General features: G+C 37.6%; 2 protein-coding genes across 3 annotated transcripts in view; one reads left to right on the forward strand and one right to left on the reverse strand.

The window, feature by feature from the left end:
* The window catches only part of NEGR1 (neuronal growth regulator 1), a 529,658-nt gene that overhangs the window by 139,237 nt on the left and 362,469 nt on the right, over nucleotides 1-27,952 (reverse strand). The window lies entirely within an intron of this gene.
* Nucleotides 761-27,210, forward strand: LOC148126153 (uncharacterized). Its single transcript, XM_087928699.1, has 2 exons — nucleotides 761-1,383; nucleotides 27,186-27,210. Exons 1-2 carry the CDS (start codon nucleotides 761-763, stop codon nucleotides 27,208-27,210), a joined length of 648 nt encoding a protein of 215 aa, XP_087784825.1.

Below are 27,952 nucleotides of genomic sequence, written 5' to 3' on the forward strand. Positions count from 1 at the left end.
GCTGACACATGACAAGCGCCATATCTAGGAAACAAAGGGCTTCTCCCATAACATCTTTGCCTTCTTTCCTTATTTTTAAATATTGTTTTTTTAGTTCATCAAGAGATAAAGCCATTTTGAACTGTTTCTTCTTCTTTTTCTGTATCCTCTTCTTATTATTAAGCCAATCAGTTATTTCCAAACTTAAAACAGTTCCCAAAAGTCCTAAAATCCCGCAATCATCAAACAGTCCAGGCAGAGTACAAACTTCTTCTTTTTACAATTTCTCTTTGTTATGTTTTTGGAACTGGTTGGAGTCCCCAACCAGGTCCGCTGTTTGAGCGGGAGCACCAGCCGCTCCCATTGGCTGGCACCATTTGACAGCCGTCTATAAAAGGCGGCTGTCGGGCAGTGTCAGCCCCGTTGCCGCCAGCTAACCTGCCAAGTTAGAAGGCAGACGCAGCAACCCTTTATTCTTGCAATAAAGCCTTTAACGTTTCACTCTGGCTCAGCCTCGTTCCCTCCGCCGCTCTACAATACTGGCGACGAGTGTGGGATGCGATCGGAGGCTGCCAGAAGTGCGTTTCTGAAGAGCTGAAGTCACAAAGAGCGAAGCCATGGGCGCTGAAGCTGCAGCCGCCGGCGCTCACAAAGAGCGCGAAATTCAAAAGCCTCTCAACTGGGAAGACAGGCACCGCCTGATAGGCGCAGCCGCAAACGCTCTTCTAAGAGCGCGAATTTCGTTCACAACTACTAAGGTGAAGGGCACTGCCGCCTCGAGATGAATGCCAATCCGACATTCCCACCCTTCAAGCCAGCCGAAGAAACATGGGATTCGTATAAAAACCGTTTCATCTGCTTCCTCGACACGATTGGTCTAGCTGATGCTGCTGAACACAGGAAAAAATCCTTCTTCCTCAGCTACTGTGGGGCTGCGGTTTTTGACACCGCTACAGCACTAGTTGCCCCTCGTGCTATCAGGAGCATACCTTGGGATGAACTTCAAGAGATCCTCTCCAACCACTACTCCCCTAAACCATCCCAGATAGCCAGGAGATATGCTTTCCGAACCAGAAGACAGGCTGAGGGAGAGTCAATTAATGAGTATATGGCAGCTCTGAGGACAGCTGCCTTACAGTGTGGGTTCAGAGACTACCTAGAGGACATGCTATTAGACCAGATCGTATGTGGGGTTAGAGACCTTAGGCTTCAAAGACGTTTGCTAGCAAAAAAGGACTTAAACCTAGCTTTAGCCGTTGAAGAAGCCCAAGCTGCTGAGCTCTCTGCCCAATCCGCAGCTGAGATTCAAGGAACTCCTTTAAAACCCAGCAGCTCCACTATTCATTCAGAGGAAGTTTCCCTTGAAGAAGACCCCATAGACTCAACAGACATTAACCGCCTTAAGCAACAAAAGCCTTCACAGGAAGGAGCAGGGCAGAGAAACAACTTCACCCCCAAGCAACCTCCCATTTGCTTAGCTTGCGGGGGTTCCCACTCTAGGGCATCCTGCAGGTTTAGGAATGCCATCTGCCTGAATTGTCAAAAGAAAGGCCACCTCGCCAGAATCTGCCAAGCAGGGCAAACCTTTCCTCAAAGACCTCCACCACCTGCTAATTTCCAAAGGCAAGTGGAGGACTGCTATACTTGCTACCACGCTAACCATACTTCCCAGACTCCTAATAAAATCAGTATTTCTGTTTCTTTAGAAGGTAAGCCCTGCAGAATGGAGGTAGACACGGGATCTGCACTTTCGATCATCTCCTGGGAAACCCTAAAGAAGATTCATCCCAGATTTTCATAGAAGAAGCTGCAGAGATGCCACCTGACACTGCGGGACTACCAGGGCAAGAACATCCCTGTCCTCGGGAAAGGCAAGTTTTTAGTTCAGTTCCAAACTTTTAAAGGCCATTTGCCTTTGGTGGTTGTTAATGGTGCCCTCCCCAGTCTGTTGGGACTAGATTGGTTCCCTTCTCTCAGCCTTAGTGTAACTGGAATCCATGCTGTCTCAACTTCTGACGTAGACGCCCTATTCTCAGACTACTCTGATGTTTTTAGCAGCGAGCTGGGCTGTTATTCTGGCACCCCCATCTCCTTCACTGTGGACCCCCAGGCAATTCCCCTTCGCCTTAAACCACGCAGAGTACCTTTCGCCATCCGTCCAAAGTTAGATTTAGAATTAGATAAGTTACTGAAGCAAGGGGTGTTAGAGCCAACTGACTTTGCCAAATGGGAGACCCCCATAGTCACCCCACTCAAGAAAGACGGCAGCATAAGAATCTGTGCAGACTATAAAACCACCCTCAATCGTTATCTACAGGTCAGCGCCTACCCTGTCCCTGTTATTCAACACCTGTTACACACCTTCGAACCCGGCACCATCTTTGCCAAATTAGATATGTCCCAGGCATACCAACAGTTCCCTGTTGATGATCAGACAGCGGAATTACAAACCATAGTCACACATAGAGGGGCATTCAAGTGCAAACGCCTCCAATTCGGCGTAAGTGTAGCCCCAGGTATATTCCAATCCCTCATGGAAAGGATCCTCCAAGGTCTCCCAGGGTTGTCCCTTACTTCGATGACATTTTAGTCTCAGCAGTTGACAGACCTCAGCTCATACAAAGGGTCAGAGCAGTCCTAGAGAAGTTTAGGCAGCATGGCCTTAAACTTAAAAGGGAGAAGTGCGCTATCGCCACTAGGCAAGTGGACTTTCTGGGGTATAGGATAGATGCCTCTGGCATTCACCCAGTCGAATCCAAAGTAAAGGCTATCCATGAGGCGCCCACACCAACTAACAAGACGGAGCTCCAAGCTTTTCTGGGACTACTAAACTTTTACGCTTCATTTCTTCCACACAAAGCATCCATTGCTGAACCCTTACACAGACTGTTAGACAGAGATTCCCCCTGGCATTGGGGACCCAAAGAAGCCCATGCCTTCAAGTCAGTCAAATCCCTACTCACATCTGATGCAGTTTTAGTGCAATATGATCAACGACTTCCCCTGGTCCTAGCTGCTGATGCATCCCCCTTTGGGATTGGGGCTGTTCTGAGCCACAGGCTTCCAAACGGTTCCGAGGCACCAATTGCCTTCTTCTCTAGGACCTTCTCTACTGCAGAAAAGAACTACAGCCAAATAGATAAGGAGGCCTTGGCTGCAGTAGCTGCAGTAAAAAAGTTTCATGAATTTTTGTTTGGGCACCATTTTGAACTTATAACTGACCATAAACCACTCCTGGGGCTGTTATCAGGGGATAAGCAAACCCCACAGGTACTATCACCTAGAATGACCAGGTGGACCTTGTTCCTGGCCGCTTATTCATTCAAGTTGGTGCATCGCCCTGGAAAAAACTTGAGTCACGCTGATGCCCTTAGTCGCTGCCCCCTACCAGTCCCAGTCGAAGACCCAGCACCGGTTCATGCCATCTTTGAAGTTAATGAACTTAAGTTGCCGGTTACAGCCGAGGACATTGCTGCGCACTCAAAAAAAGACAGAATAATTGCCCAAGTTATGGACTGGGTGGGAAGGGGGTGGCCGGAAACACAATACACTGCTGACTTTGCTCCTTTCAAAACCCGTAAGCAGGAATTGTCGAAACTACAAGGATGTCTGTTGTGGGGGACAAGGGTAGTCATCCCAGCCACTCTTCGTGTACCCATCCTGAAGGTACTTCACGAGGGCCACCCGGGCATCGTAAGGATGAAGGCTCTGGCGCGCAGCTACGTTTGGTGGCCCGGCATGGATGCCCAAATCTCCAGCTGGGTAAGCTCATGCCAACCTTGCCAAGAAACCAGGGCTGCCCCTCCAGCGGCCACGCCTACCAAGTGGGAAAGTGCTAGTGGTCCTTGGTCTCGCCTGCACATCGACCTGGCTGGGCCAGTACATGGCAGGACCTTCTTGGTTGTAGTAGACTCTTACTCCAAATGGATAGACTTGGCCCTACTACCTTCGACAACCACTCAAGCAATTGTTAAGGCTCTGACCCGTTTCTTCGTTACCCATGGACTCCCTGATACGCTGGTGTCTGACAATGGCCCCCAGTTCATGTCTTGTGAGTTTAGCATGTACATTGCCAACTTGGGCATCAGACACATCCTTACAGCCCCTTTTCACCCCGCTAGCAACAGGATGGCTGGGAGGGCAGTCAGGTCAGCAAAAGAGGCACTTGCCAGGTTTGGCCAGGAAAACTGGCACTCCAAGCTGTCACGTTACCTCCTGAGCCAACATACGACGCCATGCACCGCTACAAATAAGTCCCCAGCAGACCTCTTGATGGGGAGACGCCTTAGGACCACCCTGGACAGGTTGCACCCCCACTACTGCCCAGACACCCCTTTAGGATCTGACAGTTTGGTCAGGGACTTTGCCCTGCATGACCTGGTGTACGCCAGAAATTATGCAGGGGATCCTCTGTGGGTACCAGGTCAAGTTGTGTCAGTCACAGGTCCTAGATCCTACAGGGTCCTCCTGGAAGATGGACGCCTGTAGCGTAGACACGTGGACCAGCTCAGAAGGCGATAGAGCACAGCTGATACCAACCCAGCCCAATCTCCTAGCACCGAGGACTCCCTGCCGGAACCAGTCTACCCAGACGGAAGCTCCCTGCATGACCCGATCTACCCCATCGACCAAGAGAGTTTGCTGGAGGGCCCGGGCTACCAACAAGGGACCCCGAACCAGTAGCCAAGCGAACCTGTCTGCCGGCCGGACCAAGCGACTCACCAAGGTCAGCCTGAACAGGGGGACTTACCTAATTCACAGAGCACCACACCTGACCGAGCCCGCCCCCCAACAACCTCCGAGACAATTCCTGGGGGCGAGGACTTGATGCCAGCCAGCAGCTTGCCCGGGCTGCGACGTTCCTGCCGCCAGCGCAGACAACCAACTTACCTGAAGGACTACGCATGCTCCCAGCTGGGGGAAAGGAGTGTTATGTCTTTGGAACTGGTTGGAGTCCCCAACCAGGTCTGCTGTTTGAGCGGGAGCACCAGCCACTCCCATTGGCTGGCACCGTTTGACAGCTGTCTATAAAAGGCGGCTGTCGGGCAGTGTCAGCCCCGTTGCCGCCAGCTAACCTGCCAAGTTAGAAGGCAGACGCGGCAACCCTTTATTCTTGCAATAAAGCCTTTAACGTTTCACTCTGGCTCAGCCTCGTTCCCTCTGCCGCTCTACAACACTCTTCTAGGGGTGAAGTCAAATTAGGGAAAGAAAAAACGTCCAGTCTGTGCTTTAAATCTTCTTTAGAATTAATTTCTATTCTCTTTATCTTCAAGGCATCTCCTCCAGCAAAGTCTTAGAGTAAATTTTTTTTTTCCAAGCCTCTCCCTTCCCACTTATAACAAAGGAGTTTAGGTTTTACCTTCTATTAAAAGGCTGGTTTCCCTTGTCCATTTGTTAATTCCATAAGGGAGGGAGAGTAACTTCCCCTTTTCATCACTTTTCTTCGCTGCTGAAAACATCAATCAGGAACATTGTGAAAAAAGCCAATACTTTCCCAGGTGTTAAATATGTCCTTAAGGTCCCAGTTTGACCAAGAAGAAAACTTTCGTTTTAAAACTCCTTCTTCTTCCTCCTGCACATTCTTTATCCAGTTGCCGGCTTCTTTATGGCACCATAAAGACCGCCGCTCCACCGTCTTGAGAGAAGGGGGTTATTGCCGGCTGGGGAGGGAGTTTACGATACCCCTCAACCCCTGTCCGGATCCCCCCTTTCTTCAGCTGCCCCAACAGGGCAGCCTTAGCCTCCAAATCCGTCAGGATCGGAGGCACCAAGGCGGCTAGCACAGCAGGGATCGCAGAGAAAAGCGAATCCCTGCTGTCACTGAAGCCGACAAACCGGAAGACTTATTTTATTATTTTTATTATTCGGTTTTCACAATTCTGCAACTTTTTTTTCTTTCAAAAAGTGAATGGGAATAATGGGGCTTGGTGAGTTTTAAATGTTGATGTAAATGGTTGGAAGAGGTTCGATATTATATGTTGGTAGATAGGTTTAATCTATCCTTCAAAAGCCCATGTCTCAACTTCTTTACGCTAAAACATTTATAACTGCTGAGGAAGTCAGGAAATGTACTGTAAGACTCTAACCTTGCATTTCAATGCTACAAACATTTTTCTAATTGATAAATCTGTTTCTGTATTAACTTTTTATTATGTTACATTTTAATAAAGGTTAATAAATATGTTGCAGATCCCAAAAGAAAGAAGTTGTTTATCAAATAAGTGCCATATTGCTTTTTGGAAATACATTTTACATGTGTTTGTCATCGTGACCATGTATCTTTGATCCAGCCATAAAATGTACATGAAGTCTAACTCCCAAATGGAAGTAGTTTTACATATAAATGGTTTTTCACCTGAAATCCTACCCTGGCCACAAAATGTCATCCACCTACGTTAAAAGCTCAGTTAAAACACAAATCTAATTTAAAAACAAATAGTATAAAAAAGCAACCACAACAGAAGTAACCAACTAACCTAATAAAAAGACCAACAATTTATTTGGATCAATTTAATTCACACTTACAGCAAATGAAATAGACATCAAGGTAAAAAGGGAAACTAAATAACTCTCCAGGGAATGGAAATTTCAGGGTCTATATACAACTTCTAGTAGACTTAACCTGTGTTAGCAATGCTTCAAACTGCAATAGAAGCATATACGACAAAAGTCTTGTTTTCTGTATCTCAGTGGATGCACAAGATCAGGGGTGGGATGCTAGCGGTTCTGCCTGGTTCTAAAAAAACAGTAGCTCTGAAGAGCAGCAGACACGGAACCAGTTCTGTGTTTGCTGCTGTTTGGCCCACCCGCCCCCTGGGCTCTTACCTGTCCTTTATTTCCTGCTTTTTCAACCTCAGATGCTTTGTGTGGCACAGCTGAGGTTGAAAAAGCAGGAAAAAAGAAGCTTTTCAAATGCTGCGCACCCACGCACAGTGTTTTTCAGCTGTCCAGGCGGCACAGCTTAAGGTTTGTTTGCATGCATACACAAAACGTAGTCACTGAACCGGTAGTAACACTGGATGAATCCCACCCCTGCGCAAGATTAAGGTTACTTCAATATTAATGATATAAGATGTCTTCTAGAATCATCCCACCATTGTTAAGCCAAGTATTGTGAACAGGCTTCACATCATATCAACAATGATCAGGTGATGCAACAAAAATGTTATAAGCCTCTAATGGAAAAACCCTAATTATGGGAACTCTGTATGAAGCTTAATAGATTTCATGTTCCTTCTTATCAGAACAATTATCAGATGATTTTTAAAACACCAGCACTTACAGAAAAGTAGAAACATGGCTTAAGATTGACATCAGACCTCTTCACCATTTATACATGCAAGTAAACATTCACTAGTAGATAGGCATAAATTGATAAATCTTATGTACTAAATGTATCATTTGTCTGGAATAAATGTATGCTCTAATATCTTCAATGGAGTTTGGAAAGATTTAATCTGTGTTTTAGACAAGACCATTATTAAATAACCTTGTGTTGGGCACTTTGACATAGTATATTCTGATTTTATAGTTTACAAGGGGGATTAAGAATGAGAGATGAAATAAGATGGATCTTTAGAATATAAAGCAAAATCTGGCAATAAAAAAACAAAAATGCCACATAAAACACATGATTTGGTTAAAACCAGGGGCATCAAACTTGCGTCGTTACATCATCACATGATGTATCAGGTCTTTTTCCCCCTTTGCTAAGCTGGGTGTGGCCAATGTGTGATGCATCTGGCCCGCGAGTTACAAATTTGACAGCCCTAGTTTAAACATAGGGGTTTATCAGCTGCATTTCATTAATAAGACTATATTTTCACCAGATGTCTAGTATATTTTCTTATCTAATCTATAATCGTGAGAAAATGTATATCAAAACATCTAGTGAGCAGTAAATAGAAAAAAAATGAATTTCTCCAGTGTACCTGGTTTCAGTCTAAGCTTGGAGGCAAGAAATAGTTGAAGACACATGACAAATAAAAGGGAACTTCACAGCAAACATTCTATTCAACATGAGAACATAAAGCAGCACGAACCAGTCATTGGTGAATGAAAAATCAGAATGCAATTACTGCCTCTACATATAGCCTCTTTGTTTCTTGTGAAAAGGTTCTGTAAATCTATCACCAATGTAAGAAATAACAATTTTGGAAATATCACAAATCCTTTAAAATCAGTGATAAATTTGCAACTTAGGCTCATGACAATTAGGAGCCATTGTAAACTTTAGTGGCTTCATATAGAGCTTATCAAGAACTTCTCCCTGGGAGCACTCTAGATGAAGTGACGATCGTGTTTAATGTTCTGTTATCCTGCCTATCAATAAAAAACCCCACATAATAGGGATATAATTGGGGGAAGGGGAAGAGAACAATTCTTTAACATTTTTCTTTTAAAATATTAATAATTAATACTTATTTCTCAGATTTCATTTGGATTTGAGACTTCAATTTCAGCTTCAATGATATAGAAATTAAAAGACATCTGAACCATTTCTATCATGTATACAATCAAGAATCATGCATATTCTGATGAGAACGATATCCTGCCAATATATCGTTATGTAGTTTTTACTGATAAAAAAAAAACATTACAGCTGCTTGCTCTATTGAAATCTCAAAAAGAATTAACTCTAGGAAATGTGCGAAAGTTACAACATACACAATATTCCAGTGTGATTTGGTAACAATACATTTGCAAGATGGAGAAGCTTCTTCAATCACATAAGAGTAAATCAGTACTTAACCTTCCGCACCAAGATATAGACCTGGTTAAATTTACAAAACTAGATACTGTGGTGGCTTTTGTGTGTTTATGTATTCATGCCTTCACCACAGCTCGGGATGTTCAGTGCCTGACGGTACTAATGACAGGAAAGCAAACACTGCTTGTTTATTTATTTTGTGGGCTAGTGCTGCTGAGAGAAGACAGGCAACAAACCTGAACCTCTAACTACATCAAGTGTAATTTCTTTCTACTTGTCTCATCTCTGCTGGACAATGTGTCATTTCCAAATGTTATCATATCAATAGCAATCGCTACAGTGCGATACAGATATTTGAAACATGTATATTTAATCTGTGATGGGAAGATTCTCAATCTGTGAGAGAAAACATGCCATGATAATTTATATCCACATTTGCATGATTGTGTATTCTTTTGAATTCTTTTCTGTAACTCTGCCCTCTAAGGAACAAAGCCCACAAAATTCAAACAGCTGTTGTAAGGGAAGAGAAGCCCCTCTTCCACACAAATACTGGCTGAAATGTATAATTTATGAAACAAAACTCAGAGCTCCTTATTTCTGCAACATTCTGAGCTACAGTTGTGAGTAAGCATATTGCAAATGGTATGTTCCCTGTTAATGATGGCTTGAATTTCTCTGTACATTTGTGTAAGTCTTGTGCATCAATGGCATGACATACAATAAACAATGCTAGACTTAAAGAATTTATGTTTGTTTCATCATACACAAATGCCATAGTCTGCTAAAACCATAGTGCTATGTTAAGATTTACAAGATATATCTCATAATTTTTTTCAGTAACAATAATGCTACCTGAACAGTACTAAGTACTTGAGCAATCTTACAGCATTTGTTCTACAGTTCTTGCTGGTGCTAAAGCTACTCTAAAAACATATATCTTATTAATTATATAATCTTTCATATGTAAGTACCTTGGAATCTTCTTCTATATCCATTGATAAATAGGTTTTTTCCTATTTTCCTATGTCTATGTTACTCAAATGTTGTCTTCTTGTGAGATTAATACAGCTATCCTCAATTCTAGGAAACAGGTATTGCTCAGGCTTAGAGTGCCTGCCAATACCATTTTTGAATAAAAGGAGACCTTGGTTAACAAGTATTTGATGAACGATTGTTTGAAGTTGTGGTGTTGAATGAGGAGACATGCTCAGTTCTTGAAGTTGCAACCATTGCAGCATTCCCATGGTCACATGATCGTGATTCAGGCATGTGGCACCCAGCTTGCAATTACAATAGTTAATGTCCTGGAGTCATGTGATTCCTATTTGAGACCTTCATTACAAGCTTCCAACAAGCAAAGTTAATGGGAAACTGAAAGGAGTTGCAAATTGCAATCATACGATAATGATCACATAGGATTTGCCAAATGACTGGAAATGCCATTGTAAATTGGCATCATGTCTGAAACTGCAATCCAGAGTACCTAGAATGGAGCTGAATTCCAATTGCAACTGCTTAAAATAACCACCATGTCATGTTTTAGTTCTATAGTATATCTGGGCATCTATTATGACAACCTGCAGTTTCAAAATATTTTCAAAATATTCTATAAGCTAGCCAGTGTCTCTATGTATCATTTAGTTTCTCACTAAATGTACTTGTTAATATCATCTCTGTATGTTACAATATACTTTCCCTTTGCTGCTTTGTGGTTTTGAAACTGGAAAGACTGCAATCAACAATCAGTTTGATGCTGTATGTTCCTGCATTTTTAAACTAGTTCTGCAATTGTAAATTGTGAGGCTGCTGTGAGGCCTGTAAACTTGTTAATGAGCTGTATGATTGATGTTCATACCACTCAGTAAAATTGTGTCTTTCTTCTATAACTATCTCATTTACCTGTGGTATATTACTCAAGTACCTGTGAAGCAGACTAGTATTATTCCTACTAGTGAGTTGATGTAATATATACTGAATTAAATATGCAGTTTTCATATTGTTTGTTTCAATATGGTATGAATTAACCCATCATTACAGAGGTGAGTGGAAACACATTTAGACCTTTATTTTTGTGCAAAAGTAAAGAGCTCTTGCTTGAGACTAGAGTCACTAAGCTTGCCATCACAAGAGGCATTTATATACCTTTTAGATGACATCAACAGTTTTGATTGGTTGAAGACATTTACCTCACAACTTAACTTTTGGTGAGCAAAATCTGTCTCTGGGGCCCCTTCTGTGGATGCCTTGTGATTATTCTAACTTCCAGCAGCTTCTTTCAGTGTGGTGCCAATACTATTGCTATCATTACCATGGGTTACATCTCACACATCTTAATGTGGTGTTATTTGAAAAAAGAACCAAGCTTGGTCTAATGGTTAAACCAGGGTACTGCAAGTTTTAATCCTGCCTTAGGCATTAAAGCTAGGTGACTTTGGGCCGGTCATTCTCTTTCAATCCAACTTGTCTCACAGGGTTATTGTTGTGGAGAAAATAGAAGGAGGAAGGTATATTAGTTTACCACCCTGAGTTATTCATAAAAATAATAATGGGATTAAAAAGAAGCAAAAAAAAAAACCCCTCAAAAATCCAGATTGTTTTTTTTCTGGAAACACATATCATCTGTAAAACTAGGATAAATGAATATCAACGTCAGTCAGTCTCAGTTTCTCTGAATGTAACATGTATTAACAAATTTCTACATCAGTTTGTGAACTGTTTTTTTAACTGCCATCATGTCAATTCATATGCACATTTGTGTACTTTTTAATGCAAAATATTTTATGTGTGTGTGTGTGTGTGTGTGTGTGTGTGTATATACACACACACACACACACACACATATAGTATACTTATTTGAATACATATGTTACACATGCATATTTATTAATGGACAAGAAATATACATAGCTTAATTTTTAGCCTGAAAATTTCTCAGTGATTTACAATCTACAAGCTTCAGACTTTTAATATAAAATAACCTAACACTGAAATAAAAATGCATGGAAATAGAAAATATTATTTTAATATTATTTTATTCTATTTATGTTGCTAATATAGTCAGGAAACTTGCATGATAATTAACAAAATTGCATCAGCCCTGAAAAAACTTATCATCAATGAACTTTCATTAAATTTTCTGATATGCACAGGTTTTCCACCAATTTTCTTTAGCAGAATACATTTTTCATTCACAAAAATATTTATACTCCATTTTTCCAAAGATATGCATGCATTCTTGTTCAGATACAAAAAAATAATAGATTCACATTCATATATAGAAAAGTGGGAAAATTTGCAATGTCCATGGGTTGCATTTTTCCCCTTGGGTTTCTAAGAGTCATTATTAGTTTCCAAGGAAGGCTGGTTTGAGAAAAAATGGCTTTCCCAGCTGTTGCAATAGAAAGCTGGTTTCCTTGCTTTAGGAAAGGAAGGTCAACAGTTGACCTGTTTCATTTCAAGCCATATGGCAGAAAAATAATAGTTCTTGCCTGGATTTGAGAGCCACCTCTCTTCCATCTAAATGGAAATGTTTTGGCTTAAATTTAGGTTACTTCCCCTGGTAAAATATTTCTCTATTTAATTTTTCCTCTTTATCTAGATTATACAGTTAGTGTGAGATGTTGAAGGAAAGGAAATTTGACTAAGCCATCATTGTTACAAAAGGGTTTGCTGAGGCTGCAGTCTTGCCTCAAATTTATTTAATAATTTTTTTTGCACTATTTATTTAAGCAAATCTAATATAAAGTTCTTTTTTTAAAAAAGATCTGCAAATAGTTCTTTAGGAGATCGTTCATATATCTATCCTAAAACATTTTGCTGTCCATAGAACTTCAGCAACTCAGTCTGTCACTAAAAACAGTTTATTCCAATTACTTTAAAGCTATTTAAAACAAAACACTTTAGTATTACCCTAGATGTATGGATTGGTATCTATCTTTTCTACTGACTGATAGTAACCAGAAATATGACTCTTGTTACTACCATACTATTTAATTATATGAATTTGTAAAAAGTTCCACAATTAACTTGCTTTGTTTTCCCTTTTCTTTGTATCTTTTGTGCTGAGTTTTCTATTTCATAATAATTCAGTTTTCATTCGATCTTGTTATCTGCAATATTGTGAAAGAGCATAAATGTTCATACAAGTCTGTGAATAAATGAGAAATAGTATAATTTTGAGGGGTTTGTTGAGTTAAAAAAAATAATTGTCCAAATTTTACAATGTATGGTTTTTGTTTAATCCACATCCAACAATTTAACTAGTAAGTTACATGGCTTCTCACCTAGCTTGCTGAGCTCTTGAGAACCATAGATTGCTCTCTTCTAATTTCTCAATCTGTAGCAAATCACGATCAATATCTATATGGATAATTTACAGGCAGTCCTTGGCTTACAACCATTTATTTAGTGACTGTTCAAAATTATAATGGCACTGAAAAAGTGATTTATGGCCACTTTTCACATTTATGGTCATGTGATCAAATTTCAGATGCGTGGCCACTGGCATGCATTTTTAATGGTTGCAGTATCCTGGGTTGTGTGATCATCTTTTGAGACCGACAAGCAAAGTCAATGGGGAACTTAGATTTTCTTAAAAATTGTGTTACCAACTTAAAAACTGTAGTGATTCACTTAACAACTGTGGCAAGAAAGGTTGTAAAATGAAGCAAAACTCAACAACTGTCTTACTTATCAACAGAAAATTTGGGCTCAATTGTGATCATGTTGGGGACTACATGTATAAATTAAAAAGGCAACTTAGTTAAACAGTCTAAGTCAGGGCTGTCAAATAATGTGCTGACCACACCCATGTCTGGTTTAGCGAAGCGGGGTAAGTCCCAATACGTTGTGTGACACCACTGCGATGACATGAGCTTGACAGCACTAGTCTAAGTGCATAATGCGGTTAGTAAAAGATAAGGAGAGGTAATTTTTTTCTGATACAAAGCAAAAACTTACTGTGATTTTAACCAATGAAAATATTAAAGTTGTCCAGTCTGCAGAAAATAAATTTTTCCTTTTTTGTTTTATAGGTTAACTCTCCTTTAATTTGTCTCACTTTTCCCAATCTTTATGAGCAAACTTAGGTGAAAAAATTAATGCTATGTTCATAGTAGGATGAAATATCATCAGGAAATTCTGTAAGACATGTGTGGCTCTCAATTACAATAATACTTTTTAAAGCTGTATTCAGTAGAGTATATTCAATCCATGATTGGGGAGAGGATGAAAGAGTCTCTGTCTGGGCACTGATGAGTATTCTCATTTACCTCTTCTATAACATGAAAGCAAATGTAAAATCCAGGGCACAGACTGAGATTGAGATAAATAGCTTTCAACAGGCCACGGTAATTATTCATAATGGCCTAATGTCCTAATTTCTCTTTCCTAGAATATAAAAAAATCCTGAGAGCTTTTGGCTCTTCCTAGCCAAATCACAGTCGGTTCTTCATGGTGCAGTTTGCCACTCAAATTTCCTGGCAAGTCTCCAAAACCATTCCAACTTAACTGCAGGGAACAGATGTTTCACCTCGTTCCCCCATCTCTCACCTGGAAGATAAGTGCAGTGCTGGTGCCCATAATCAAGCTGTTGCCTGCCAGCAGAATAATGATGGCATAAGGGAGGTATGTCAGGGCTCATCAAATAAAATCACTGAATTATTTTACATGATTTCCCTAGAACATCAGAAAAATGCTATGAAGATACCTGAGATAAATTCTTTGTTGTCTGGGGGAAAAATAGCTATAATCTGAACAGTAAAATTTAGTATATGTATATATACTATATGGAGGATTGATATTATACAACAATAATTCCAAAACATTCTTGGTGTGGGAGACTTCTAGTTATGTATTGGGTTATTATTTTTGGTCTCTGAAGTACATAGTAAAATCACCAATGTGGACATGGTTATATTAAAAAACACTTTTTAAAATAAATGTTTGGGGCAGGGGTGTTACTCAAAATATACAATCACTAGATGGGAACAAAGAGGATTTTCCATGTCTCTTTGGTTTCTTCTAGAGTCTAATTGGATTTTGCAGCCCAGATCAAGTAGCCCTAATGGGGGAGGGGAGGTAAAAGAACATAAAAATGTGATCCACGGAAGTTCTTTATATCTATATCTATATCTATATGATTATCTCTCACATATACATCCATAATGTACACATGTACTAAAATCTCTAGGAACTGCAGTGCAGAAATCTGTAACAAGTCAAAAATATCTGAATGAAAGTTTAACCTACCTGTGCTCAATAGTAGTTTAGTAAATAGAAATCTTGCTGTGAGAGAACAAGCTGTCTGCAAAATGGCCAGCACCTGGGTTGCTAGTGCCCTGTGTGCCTTTAAGACTCAACCTAGTCAGGCTAGCATCTGTGGCTATAAAAGTTGAGCAGAGAGGCATCTTAGCAGGGTATGAGAGGAAAGTGGTTTGTGTTTGAGAAACTGAAACTGCCTAACACAGATAAAAGGGTTACTCTTCTCCAGGAGCAGAACACTACAAAGAGAAATAGTGGAGTTGTAGCAGAATTGGGAAGAGGTTGTTCCTGCCAACAGTCTGAGTTGCAAATCCTGGCCTGATCCTGTGAGGAATGGTCCATTCCTTATTTTCATATAATACTATTAATGAACATGCAGGCATGGCCTTTTATCGAATTCATTTTCATTTAGCTCCTTCTCCAAATTGTTCAGTGCATATTTATATTCTTCAGTTTTTAAATGAAATTATCAGGAAACCACATAAAGGATATAGAATGGTACTTTTGTTTATAAGACGTTTATTGGATATTGCTTCTGAATGTCCTTGGTGCAATTTCTGCAGGTGCATTTCTGACTTTGCACACACCTGCAATCACACACACCAAGCAGAAAAATAAACAGGCAACTGTGGCAGTTCCACCAAAATTATCTATCAGTTCTTTTCCAAAGCCATCATTTCATCTGTGTTCTTTGTTGCTGGCTGCAAACATATGTTTCACTCAGGGGTGGGATTCTACCAGTTGGCACCTATTTGCTAGAACTGGTTGTTAACATTCTAAGCAGTTCAGAGAACTGGTTGTTAGAAGAAATTACTGGCCCAATCCTGTAAGGAAGGCAGGAAAGAAACATTCTGGTGTTGCTTACAGACACTGCCTCTCTGTTAATTCTTATTACATTCTTGGCAGGACTGGACTTCCTGTCTCAAGAACTTTATTTTTCCCCTCCTTTGCTGGCTCTTTGCTTGTGTGGAGTGACCATTCAAAGTTACAATGGCACTGAAAAAAGTGACTTATGACCATTTTTCACACTTACAACTGTTGCAGCATCCCCACAGTCATTAGGCCAGGCGCAGAGATGCATGCCTCGATGTGAGTGATATTGAGTTGGCCACGCCAAGCCAAAAACATAACCACAAAGCCACGCCCACCAACTTAGCCACGCCCACAGAACTGGTTGTTAAAAAATTTGAATCCCACCCCTGGTTTCATTGGATACTTCCTTGCTTTATTGCATTGCATGGAACATAACACAACCCAATAGGGCGGCCACATTTTTGCATTAACATACTGTAGGGCAGGGGTGTCAAACTCACATCATCATGGCAGTTTCACATGACGTATCTGAACTTCCTCCCCTTTGCTAAACTGGGAGTGGGTGTGGCCAATACATGATGCAACTGGCCCGTGGGCTGGGAGTTTGACAGCCCTGCCGTAGGAGGACTTCCACAGAAAACATTCTTTCTTGTTCTCCATTCAGTTGTCTACTTTTGTACAATAATTGAATTGAATCCACTCATAGACTGTCTATCATTTGAGTGTTCTGAAGATGTATTACATTAATATATTTTCAGAATGACACTGCTATGATGATAGATTAGAGTAATATATCTTCAGAACTTTTGCACTGTCCAGAAATAATAGGGATTGTACTGGATAAAATTCAGTTATGGTGCACACATTCTCTTAAACAGAACTGGAATCTGGTAATGGAAGAAATATATTCCTACAAGAGGGAAAAGCAAAAAAGCTAATGTTTAATTACAAATTGAATCTATTCCAAATTTATTGCTACCAGGCCTGGACTACAAAATCTGGGAAACCATGAGATAGAAACAAAGGATAGATTATCCAGTGTCTTGTTTGCTGTCAACTAGTGGTCAACCAGATTTATACAGTCCAGTTTGATAATAATATTCAAACACTTAGTATGTTACAAAAAATTATTATGTTGAATTTACTCTGACAGATTAAAATTATTCTGTCAGATGTGTCCTTAATCACTACATGATGCAGAAAATTTATTATATTTTAATTTTAGCTATTTATAATTAATTTTCTTTTTCTCTTCCTAGAAAAAAAGCACTCTTGTTTTATACCTGATTTTTGAATTTTGAACACAGTATCTCAAATGCTTTTGTATATTCCCCTCTGATTTCTCAAACTTGGCCTCCAGGAAACCTCTTCTTATCAGAAATCAGACAAAGCCTTTTATTAGTAACAAGTCTATTTACGCATTACAAAGAGAACAAGGAGATTCAGATAAGAAGGAATTCTTTTTTTATAAAGAAACAAATATACCCCAGAAAAACACAAAACATTGTTTTTCTTTAGAATTGAAATAGAGGAGTCAGTTAATTTAAATAATTTACTCCCAGGGAAACATAATTTTTTTTTTGTTCCTTTTAAACACTTTTCCTTATAACTTATTCATCAAATCCATTGGAAAATTTTAAGTTTTCATAAAGCTGTGGTTGGAAAGACCTATTTTCTCTCCATGTTACTGTTACATAGGAAGGAATATGAAAAAGACAGTTACTAGCTTGTCCTTGCTGAGGTGAGCTGTTTTTGTTTCCTCTTGTGACAATTATCATGATTTTATTTATCATATTTATTTTAATCATTATCCAGCTAAACAATTGGTGTCTGAAAAGCTGGAATATAAGCCATATAACTAAATAAAACATCTTCTCCACTTCATTTAATTTTTGCTCGGTGAAGAAGCCGAAAGCCCACAATCTGGTCCTTCAGATGTTTATACACTGATTTCCTGAAGTGCTCAAAAATGAGGTTATTGATGAGAACTGCATTGAACTGCATACTTCTGAAGGGCAACAGGCTTGGGATTCCAATCTCTGAGCTTTGTTTTATAAGTTGATAGTATTTGCTGCTTCTTGCTGTGCCAAGTGTTATAATTCTCAGATTTCCCTTTGTTAATTTGTCTTCATTAACATATCTGGAAATTTGCTAGAATCCTTACTTTCATTTTTAGCAGTTAATCTTATTATTTTCATTTTACCATTTGTTGTATAATACAAACAGAAAATGAAGAATTTCTTGTCTTGTCCATGTGTGTCAGTTTCCAAAACACCTCATTTTTTTGTCATGGGAGCAAATTAACATATCAGCCACTAGATGTATTTCATATCTATTTGTAAAGAGATTGATTTATGCAATGGGCCACCCTTGAACTTGTTACTGAATTAGTGATGGGTATGATTTTGTGTAAAATATTTCAATTTTCAGTACAGAAATGAGGCAGAGAGTAAACAACACAAATATATTTTCACATAGGAAATTATTTTGTTACTTTCAATTGTGTAATCAGCCTTGAGATCAGTGGTGGGATTCAGCTAGTTCGCACCAGTTCAGGAGAACTGGTTGCTAACTTTCTGAGCAGTTTGGTGAACTGGTTGTTGGAAGAAATCATTAGGGCAGAGAACCGGTTGTTAAATTATTTGAATCCCACCACTGCTTGAGATTCTCATTTTCATTGTGAGCAATGTCAGGCCAACACTTTTAACATTTGAGAGCCTGAATTTATTTATTTGCAATACCATCAGCAGTTTCTAGTTCATATTTTTACCTACTATGTTAAAATATAAGCCACATGGTTTGTAGATTATATAGGGTTCACAAATCAGCCTATGTAAAGATTACCTTACCCTATCCCATCCCATCCTACCCCACCCTACCTGCCTATCCTACCCTACCCTACCCATTTCAACTATCGAGGTTCATTTACCTGCTGTTTATCTTTTTTGTCACACATGCCTCTGTCTGACAACAATGCCCTTCAGTTATATATGTAGGCTACAGATAGCTGTTTCTGTTTAACAGGACATATAACCTTTTAAAGGACATATAACCAGAATTATAAAAATGGATAAGCGGAAGTGAATGGATGAAGAAGATTTTAAAATTTAAAATCTTCCAGGAATAATATTGTACAGAGCAATGCAATTGGTGTAGAATATTTCATTTTTTTTCTGTTGCTGTCAATGTAATAAACTACTTTGATTATGATTCATTACAATTATAAAACATGGTTTACAAACCACAATAGCTGGATGCATAGATTATGATATGACACAAACCAGAAAATAATAGGTTTAATCAGATATTGAATTCATTTTATGATTTTAGTAATATAGTTAAATCAAAGTCAAAGATTTAACGAGAATTTATAGTTTATAAGGACCTGGAGATTAAAGGAAGGAGGGGAAAGTTAAACCACTGCTTCAGAATATTTATATAAGCAAGTATGTAGATTTTTGTTATGTGCTAAAACAAATGAGAAGACATTGAAAAAAGAACACTTGAAAAAAAGAATTTGACCAATGGGCTTCCAATAAAAACATGCATAGCATAGAAAGTAAGACAGAATCTTTGACAGGATATGTTAATTTACAAATTGTTTTGTTACTGAACATGCCACATCCTGCATAGCTTTTGTTTATGTGAAAAGAAGTAGTAATATAACATTGCATATGAAATTGCTCGGAGGGAATGTTTGAATTTCCCTTACCTGAACTTGGAGGTCCAATGAAATCTGAGTCCTGTGTATTTATTTTCAAGTAAATAAAAATACTCCAGGGAGCTACATGATCTGTAATCAGTTTAACACACAGCTTAACAATGGGTGTGTAATTTAAGAGTCAAGCAAAGAATACAAATGGCAGGTCTTGCATGTTTACTACCATATGAGACATTCCAATTATCATAGCTTGAAAGAGTAATACACACTGACCATGCCTTCTACTTAACCATTTATTTGAAATTAGTGATATGGATCAGAACATGACTTTTCCTTTCAAAGAGAAATGCTTTCTTTTTAATCATCTAATCTCTTTGAAAGAGCCAAGGTGGTGCAGTGGTTAGAATGCAGTATTGCAGGCTACTTCTGCCTGCCAGCTGCCTGCAATTTGTCAGATCGAATCTCACCAGGCTTAAGATTGACTCAGCCTTCCATCCTTCTGAGGTCAGTAAAATGGGGACCCAGATTGTTGGGGACAATATGCTGACTCTATAAACTGCTTAGAGATGGCTGTAAAGCATTGTGAAGCAATATATAAGTCTAAGTGCAATTGCTATATACTCACACAGTATATTTGCTCTTCTTTTAATGCTGATCCTTTGACTAGGTGTCACAATCTCACAGAAACACTGAACATGTACAGATTATCCAGATTTCTTGATAGATTTTGTACAAGATTGTAAGAGAGGTATCTATCACAGTTCCAAATTGCTTTTTGTAAAAGCCAATAGGACATGCCACATTAATTAATTTCCCCCTTTTTTAATATGTAATTTTACTGAAAGTTTTAACAATAAGCACTAAAACAGATTTTAAAAAGGGGAGAAAATGAAAAAAAAACCATACATTAAATAGAAAAATATATATAAAGATAGATATAAAGTGGTTTCCATCAGTTATGAGTACAATCATAACTTTTAATCATAATTTTTAAACATAATTAATTTGTTTTTACAGATATCAGCACCATGGAAAGTTGATCTATGATTATAAAATAATCTCAATAGAAATTTAGGATACCTGGATTGTTTAGGATGAACTGTACTATGCTTCTTCATGAACAGATTATAGTGGTTGTATTCCAGAAATAAAGCAACAGTTGTATGATGAGTGGATCATGAAAGGATCAACAAATGGGAGAGAGAAGGATCTTTTACTTTCCCCCGTAATAATTTTAGTTGTCCTTAGGTTGCTAAGGAATTTGTATATATATTGTGCAGCTTTTAACCCATTATCCAGCATGTTATGCAGATGTAAGGGCCAAACATATCTCTGAATTAGTTATAATATCATTATTTCAAAGGAATAAATACTTTGAAAGACCGCAGTTTCTGAAGTGGTTCTAATGAAAAGCATGTAGAAAATCTGTACCACAATTAGATCAATGAACTTTATCAGTAATATACTCATAGTTCCTGGTTGTCTCCCATTCATTCTCATGTGGTATTTTTGATTTGTGTCTTTACAGCATTTTCTGATATCTGAAATTTATCAACGAATATCCCATGCCTCAATAAACAGTTGCTATCAAGGGTATCAAATATTATACTTCTCTCTTACAAGCTTATTTTGATGAAATATGGCTGATTCATTGAATTAATTGTTTTATATTATTAGGGTATAGGAATGAAGAAAAAATACTTTTAAAATGAGGAATATTTACTAAAATGCAAAACAGAGGAGAAAGCTTTTGAATTACATCTTTAAACTAGTCATATACATTTATTAAAAATGTGCTTAGAAAACAAAAATTGTAAAAATTGCATATAAATAAGTACATTTATCTTTAACATTTTTGACTAATGAAGAAATCAGAATGAAGACAAAAACAGGATATTTGAATACCTGTCAGATTAAATGGACTCTGACATTCACTTCAATAGAGTAGAGTATACAAGAATAGCCTGGCAGTTAAGCAAGTATCTTGATTTATTTATAAATTAACATTGCTTCAGAGCAATGACTTGACATGTCCTAAGCATGTGAGCATGTAACCCTTTTAATCATTTGTACCAAATCAAAATACTACAATATCTAGTTCTCAACATGGTGAATATTTCAACACAATGTTGTAGAGCAGGGGCTCCCAAATTTGGCAACTTTAAGACCTGTGGACTTAAACTCCAGAATTCTCCAGCTAGAATAGCTGGCTGAGGAATTCTGGGAGTTGAAGACCACAAGTCTTAAAGTTGCCAAGTTTGGAGACCTCTGTTGTAGAGGATAGCTAGTACTGCATAAAGACAAGAACAAAACAATGACTGATTCTATATGCCATATCATGAAGTTATAAACCATCATATAAAACAATATGTGAAATAATGTGATGAAGTAAGCCAATTCTAAAAGAAAGTGTAATGTAATAGTTCTTGGAAGCTTTGAAATGATTGGATTGTGTTGCTACAATCTGAGTTTCTAGCTACATGCTCACATGTAGACCTAAAACGATAAGAATACTGCACATACAAGTATTAGGAATCATAATTACAGTATGCCTCATTTTTAAAAATATTCTAGTTTCATTCTTCAGCTATTGATGTTGCACTTTGTACTTAAATGTCAGAACAAAATAACTAATACCTGCAATTTATTCAAATGACGTTTCAAGAATGTAAGATTTCCAGATTACAAGCTTCAGCTCCATGTTCCTTCTAGTATTACACTAAATGTGTAGATTTGGTGGATTTAAATAATAGCTTTGGATAATGAATATTTATAATACAGAATTTACATAATGACTACAAGTTAAACAAGTATCATTAAAGCTGCACGCTCTAATTTATGTACTAAGTTTAAATAACTTTATAGTTTATTTTCATTCATATTAGTCTATCAGGTTTTTTTATTTAAAAAAGTGGTATCAACCTCTGCTAACTAACAAGATTAAAAAAAAAACTACTCAAAAAACCTCTACTCAAAATTATTTCATCCCTCATTAATATATCTGAAAACAGTTCTTACTCCTGCTATATATATTGCCTTTGTATAATTTGAACAGTAAATGTCCAATGAATATCTGGAACACATGAGAACTACAGAAATTGTAGTTTACTGGGTTATTTTTATCATTAATTAATTGCGCATACATTAATCTACTACTGTGACTGCTTGTAAACATTGTCATTCTTGCAGGCTTATTATGGTTAGTTTTTCAAAAAGTTCCAGCAAGCAGCTGAAAATCTATTTGATCTGTAACAGAGTGTTAGACATTATATACGGAGAAATATGAACAATTGAGGTAAATGAAATGTTGAAAAAAGATGCCTGTTTTACTGAGTGTTATAGAAGGTAAAACATAGAAGTTATGGTATTGAGAAGTTTGTGACACACCCCCCCCGCAATTTTTTTTTCCAGGGTTGTGCTAAAACCACTATTGATTGCAAAAAAAAATTAAGTTTCCAATAATGAAATTGGAAAGAGAAAATTATATATGCAGGTAAACTTAATAAGCTATTTGAACATTGAACATTGAATATAACAAAGGATCACAAATCTGATAAAGCATTAAATGACACACTGAGAGATCAGATATTTCATGAAATGATAACAATATCAACAAAATCTTTTAAGAGAGGCAAAAAGAGAATCTGAAAAGCTTGCTCTCCATGGGTACTGTTGCTAAAGGTAGCATACAGCTGTAATCTGAAGTGGAAGCAAATGTGAATAAGCTTGCAATAGCACAAAAAGTTACAAGATAAAGTGAACTGTGCCATGCTTGTTAGTACATACCAAAATTATATGATTTTACAGATGTAATGTAGATTTTAAAAGATGCTTGCAGAAAATACACTTTATGGAATATATTCAGGGAGCCTGTCTAAAAACCATTTGCTTTAGATAAGCAACCCGTCACTATTTTAAAATAACTGCAACAATACTGCATATTATATTGATCAACGATTTGATAGGGATACAGGGATATTTCACCTGGAAATCTACGGCATAAATATGAAAGGAAACAAATATAGTTCATACTAGAAATAAATGGCAAAACTATGTCAATACAACTGGACACTGGTTTTACCGTATCAATTACATTAAAACATCTATATGAACAGCATTTTAAAGATGCCAAACAAAAGCCAGCAAAAATGCAATACATTTCAGGTAGAGAAAATCTGAGTTAGAATAAAACCTGAATTGTAAATACAATAACCAATGAAGTATGTCAGATTTATATATTTTTAAAAAAGGTGGACCAAACTTCATAATTGTGATTAGCTGTGGCAGCTGCTGTTTGACTGCAATTTCACTGAAATATTTGTTTGATATGCTTTTTTTTTCAGAGATTGAATCTTTCCATTACAGGTGATAAGGTTCAATGAGAAACAAAAGACCCAGCAAACTGGAATGGTTGGGATACACAGAAAAAAACCCCCCAGTTTGTGGATTTTAATCAGTACTCAAATTTATATTTACATTTTACAGTTATTGTATTATGTGGGGACTGAGAATCACCATAGTGCCCTAAACTGCAAGCTCGTATGAAGAGCTAAGTGATAGATATCTGGGAGTAATAAAAATTGAAGGTATTTAGCTTATAGTTTTGCTTAATGGCTGGGAATAGATCAACAAATTAGTTTGAAATGAGTTGCTCTGACTGTTGCCAATATATTCAGACAAAACAATATTTCATTATCCATGGGAATGGCCTATCTTGCCACAGCAATTCATAGAGATTTTGCAGGACCATTTATGAGACAATCTTTTAAGTGCTGGAGCTGTATGCATATTCAAAAATTTTTGAAATTCTTCTGCTTTCAATTACAGTAGTCACCCATACCACAGACATATTAAGAGAACAGCTATTCTGGACCATATTTTGCAACAGTATCATTCAGTTATGATTCGGCTGATTGAGTGAAAAAGTTTGTTGAAAATTTCAAATATGCTTTGCAAGCAAGGCGAAACTGAATCAAAAGGTTGTACCTTTTCTTTTGCATACAATACAGTGCACAAAACAAATCAAAACTATGTTGTTCTTAGGTTGTAACTTATGTTCCTGTATATTTCTCAAGCCTAACTTGAAATGTGTTCATGATGAGCAGCTGAAACAAACTGAGCAGTGTTCTCACACTAATGTGTAACCCATTGATCAATGGATGAGGACAAGAGTATAAAAAGATGAGGTTGTGCCAGATATGCTTGGAGATTACGAACAGCACTTGCTCATAAAGTAGACAAACCATGATTCCTTATGGTACCATCAGATACACTAAACTTGATTTTCCTACTTAAATATAAATTTGTGAATATAATATGATCTGCTTATAGGCTTCTATACTCTTCCTTTATGTATTAGAATATGCAGAAGATAGCTAGTAGCAGAAAAAATCCCAAATCCTCTAGTAACTTTGTTTTATTAATAGGAAAGACAGAGTAGATGATAAGTGTTATTGCATTGTTGATTGACCTTTTAATGTTTGGTTAAATGTTTAGTGACTAATATGACTAAGTTCTATATTGTCATCCATTTGCATTTCCAGCTGTGCTAGCTGTTGATTATTGGGTCCACCAAATATACTTCGCTATTCTTTTCCATGTCCTCTATTCGTGGTATCCATGAGTCTTCTCACCAGGCAAGAATATTTGCTTTGTCTGTCTAACAAAATGATGAAATAGTTTATATCCTTGATATTGCAATATTTTCCTCTGTGTGCAGCAGCATTGCCATTTGTTAATACACCTCTTCAATAGTTGTAAGTACTGATAGAACATCTGAGGCATTTTTCATAGAAAAAACTGCCAGGGTGGTAGCTAGCCAACATCTTGCTTAGCAGCATGGAATATATATCACCTGCTTTCTTGTAATCACCCCTTCAGATCTTGGGAGAGCATGATGATTGATCTACTTTCTGCTTATTTCACAAGGCCACTGAAGTATTTATATTCTTTAAGATGCACACAAATCAAATCTTGATTTTGGTATTACATTAGCAAGTCTTGGGTTTAAACCCAGCATCCAGATTTCTTCACTGACTTCAGCTTTCTGACAAATTATAGTTTATCATTGTATTCAAACTATTTGCCTGAATTAGCAGTGAGACTGGATTACTGTGAACATTATTAGTCTAGAATATGGAGGACAGAAACATAAAATTGCTTTTCCCAATTTTATTTCATCTGTATATTCGTAGATATTGTACTCTCAAATTGCAAATGGAGACGTGGGTACTCTATTTTTCTTATCTTCATTTGTAAGTGCTTTGGTTTTATTGTATTGCGAACAGTTGCTGGGGTGCATCCACAGTTTCGTTGTACTTGTACAATGACAATAAAGTTCTTCTAATTCTAATTCTAATTCTATTTGACCTAGTAGAACATGTTTGGAGAAATCCCAGTCAGATATAGAATGTGCTAAATATATGTATATGTTACCTCAGCCATGCAGGAGGAAATGATCACAGCAGCAATCGGAGGCTGCAAAAAGGCCTCTGATTTTCCACACTATTCTCAAAGTGCTTTTGAGTCTCTTTTTGAGACAGTTTAAAGATTACCTTTTTTTAAAGCTAAGAAATTTGTTTCTGCTACACATATTCCTATTACTTTGTTGTCTCATTTAGACAACAAATTTAGAATAAATTCCATTAAAAAATTCTGATGTCTTTACCTCAGCTACCTTATATCCAATATGAGTGCAAACAGCCTGCATCTTGTCCAAGAAAATTCCCCAGAAAAACTAACTTTTTATTTTACCTTTGATTAAAAATAAATAAAATTGTAGATGCTTTATTTTCCATTTAGCTGTAGGAGTTATAGGTAGTCCTTGACTTACATCTACAATGGAGTGTTGGAATAGCATCTGTGAAGTTCAGATCAGAGTGTCTGACAAAAACTGATACTACTAAAAATACAGAAGATATGTCCTCGTTTGAAGGATTTGATCATCTTGGCATTTATCTATGGAAGTGATGCTAAGTCTATGTGAAAATTGTAATAATTTTAAACCATTTTATGTATTGGTTAGTAGTGACATTGTTCCAATGCTCATATAAACGTATATGCTTGTGCATGTTTGTGTTTGTGAGACACAGTTCTAAAACAAATGCCCCTACTAGTTCATTATCTGCCATGATGGACTAGTTCATCTGATGGCTTTTTGCAAATCATTCTCTCTCAGCCCAACCAACTCTTCCTGGAAAAACTGATCTGAATGCCATCTTGAGCTCCTAAATGAAATGTAATAAGTAAACAGATTAAGGATCTGAAGCTGTTCTTATTGTTTTATTGAGTTTTATCATGCAGATTTTTTTCTACTTGGAGAAGCTTCCAAAGCTATACCTTGCAATAAGGAATTCCATGAAAGCCTTGTTTCCAGCTTAAAAAAAGAAGTAATTGTTTGTGTCAATTCCAACTGACTGCAATCTTCATGGAGACTGGACAGTTGTTCAACTGCAAAGATGAGGATGTTAGCAACCACAATGCTCGTTATGTAAAGCCTTTAATCAGACAGCCTTGATCTGAAGATCTACTTTGGATTACCCAACAGGAAGTTGTTGCTCATCCTGATGAGAATGCTTGTTTTGGTCCCAGTGAGTGAGAGATGCTTTATGGTGTCAGTCCATTTGCCACTGGTTATACTGTATGTATTGTAGATAAAAGAGACTTTGGGTAACCATCACCATCACTTGGTGAACAGATTACATTTTATGAATGGCCAGGCTCACATTTAGATTCCTAATATGTTTTGTTTTCTTGCAGTTCTATCAATTACACTGTGGAATGACTTTCCCATTCCTTTTCAACCTTTAATTTTATGCCTGGAGTTATCATTTCAAAGTGGAAGGCAATCACTTGTTTTTTCTGTAATATCTGAACAAGCACTTTATTTTTATTGGTTTGCATCCCTTGCATTTACAAGTTTTTAACTTGCATTCATTTTCTCCAAATTTATCTGTTGACTCATTGCAAAAACTATAAATATGTTAAGGATTTGATTGGAGTTTAATTGACTTATAGCTTGAAGAAATCTTGAAGACTGTGCTAATCTCATCAAAGATTCAGTGGCTGGGGAAATCCCTGCTTTTCTGCTGGATTTGCAAGATGGCAGTAGGGTTCCATTAATGTTATTTTAAAAAATAACACCATTAGGTGAACTCATGTCCTAAGCTCCCACTTTGAAGACTGCCCAAGGTTCCCAACACAATTTTGTTTGACATTTAGCTAAAGACCACCTTTATGATGTAACTGATTTTTCCACTCTGTTGGAGGTCACTTAAAAAGGTTTAATTGTTGCTCTTTGAAAGGTCACTATTAGTAATTCTTTCAAGCCCCTCTTTGCAAAGTAAAGTGCTGATTAGCATTACTTTCAATCCTACCAGGATGTGACTCCACCACTAATATCCACATGACATTCACAGAATATATCAAAATATTGTCCAACTAAATAAGATCCAAATTGCTGTACAACAATAATTTGTGGCTCTTTGTTATTAATTCACCCCAAAAATGAGATAGGAAGGTAACTC

The sequence above is a fragment of the Pseudonaja textilis genome, chromosome 3 (assembly GCF_049901715.1).
Source record: "Pseudonaja textilis isolate UNSWEBS1 chromosome 3, rPseTex1.2, whole genome shotgun sequence".
Lineage (NCBI taxonomy): Eukaryota > Metazoa > Chordata > Lepidosauria > Squamata > Elapidae > Pseudonaja > Pseudonaja textilis.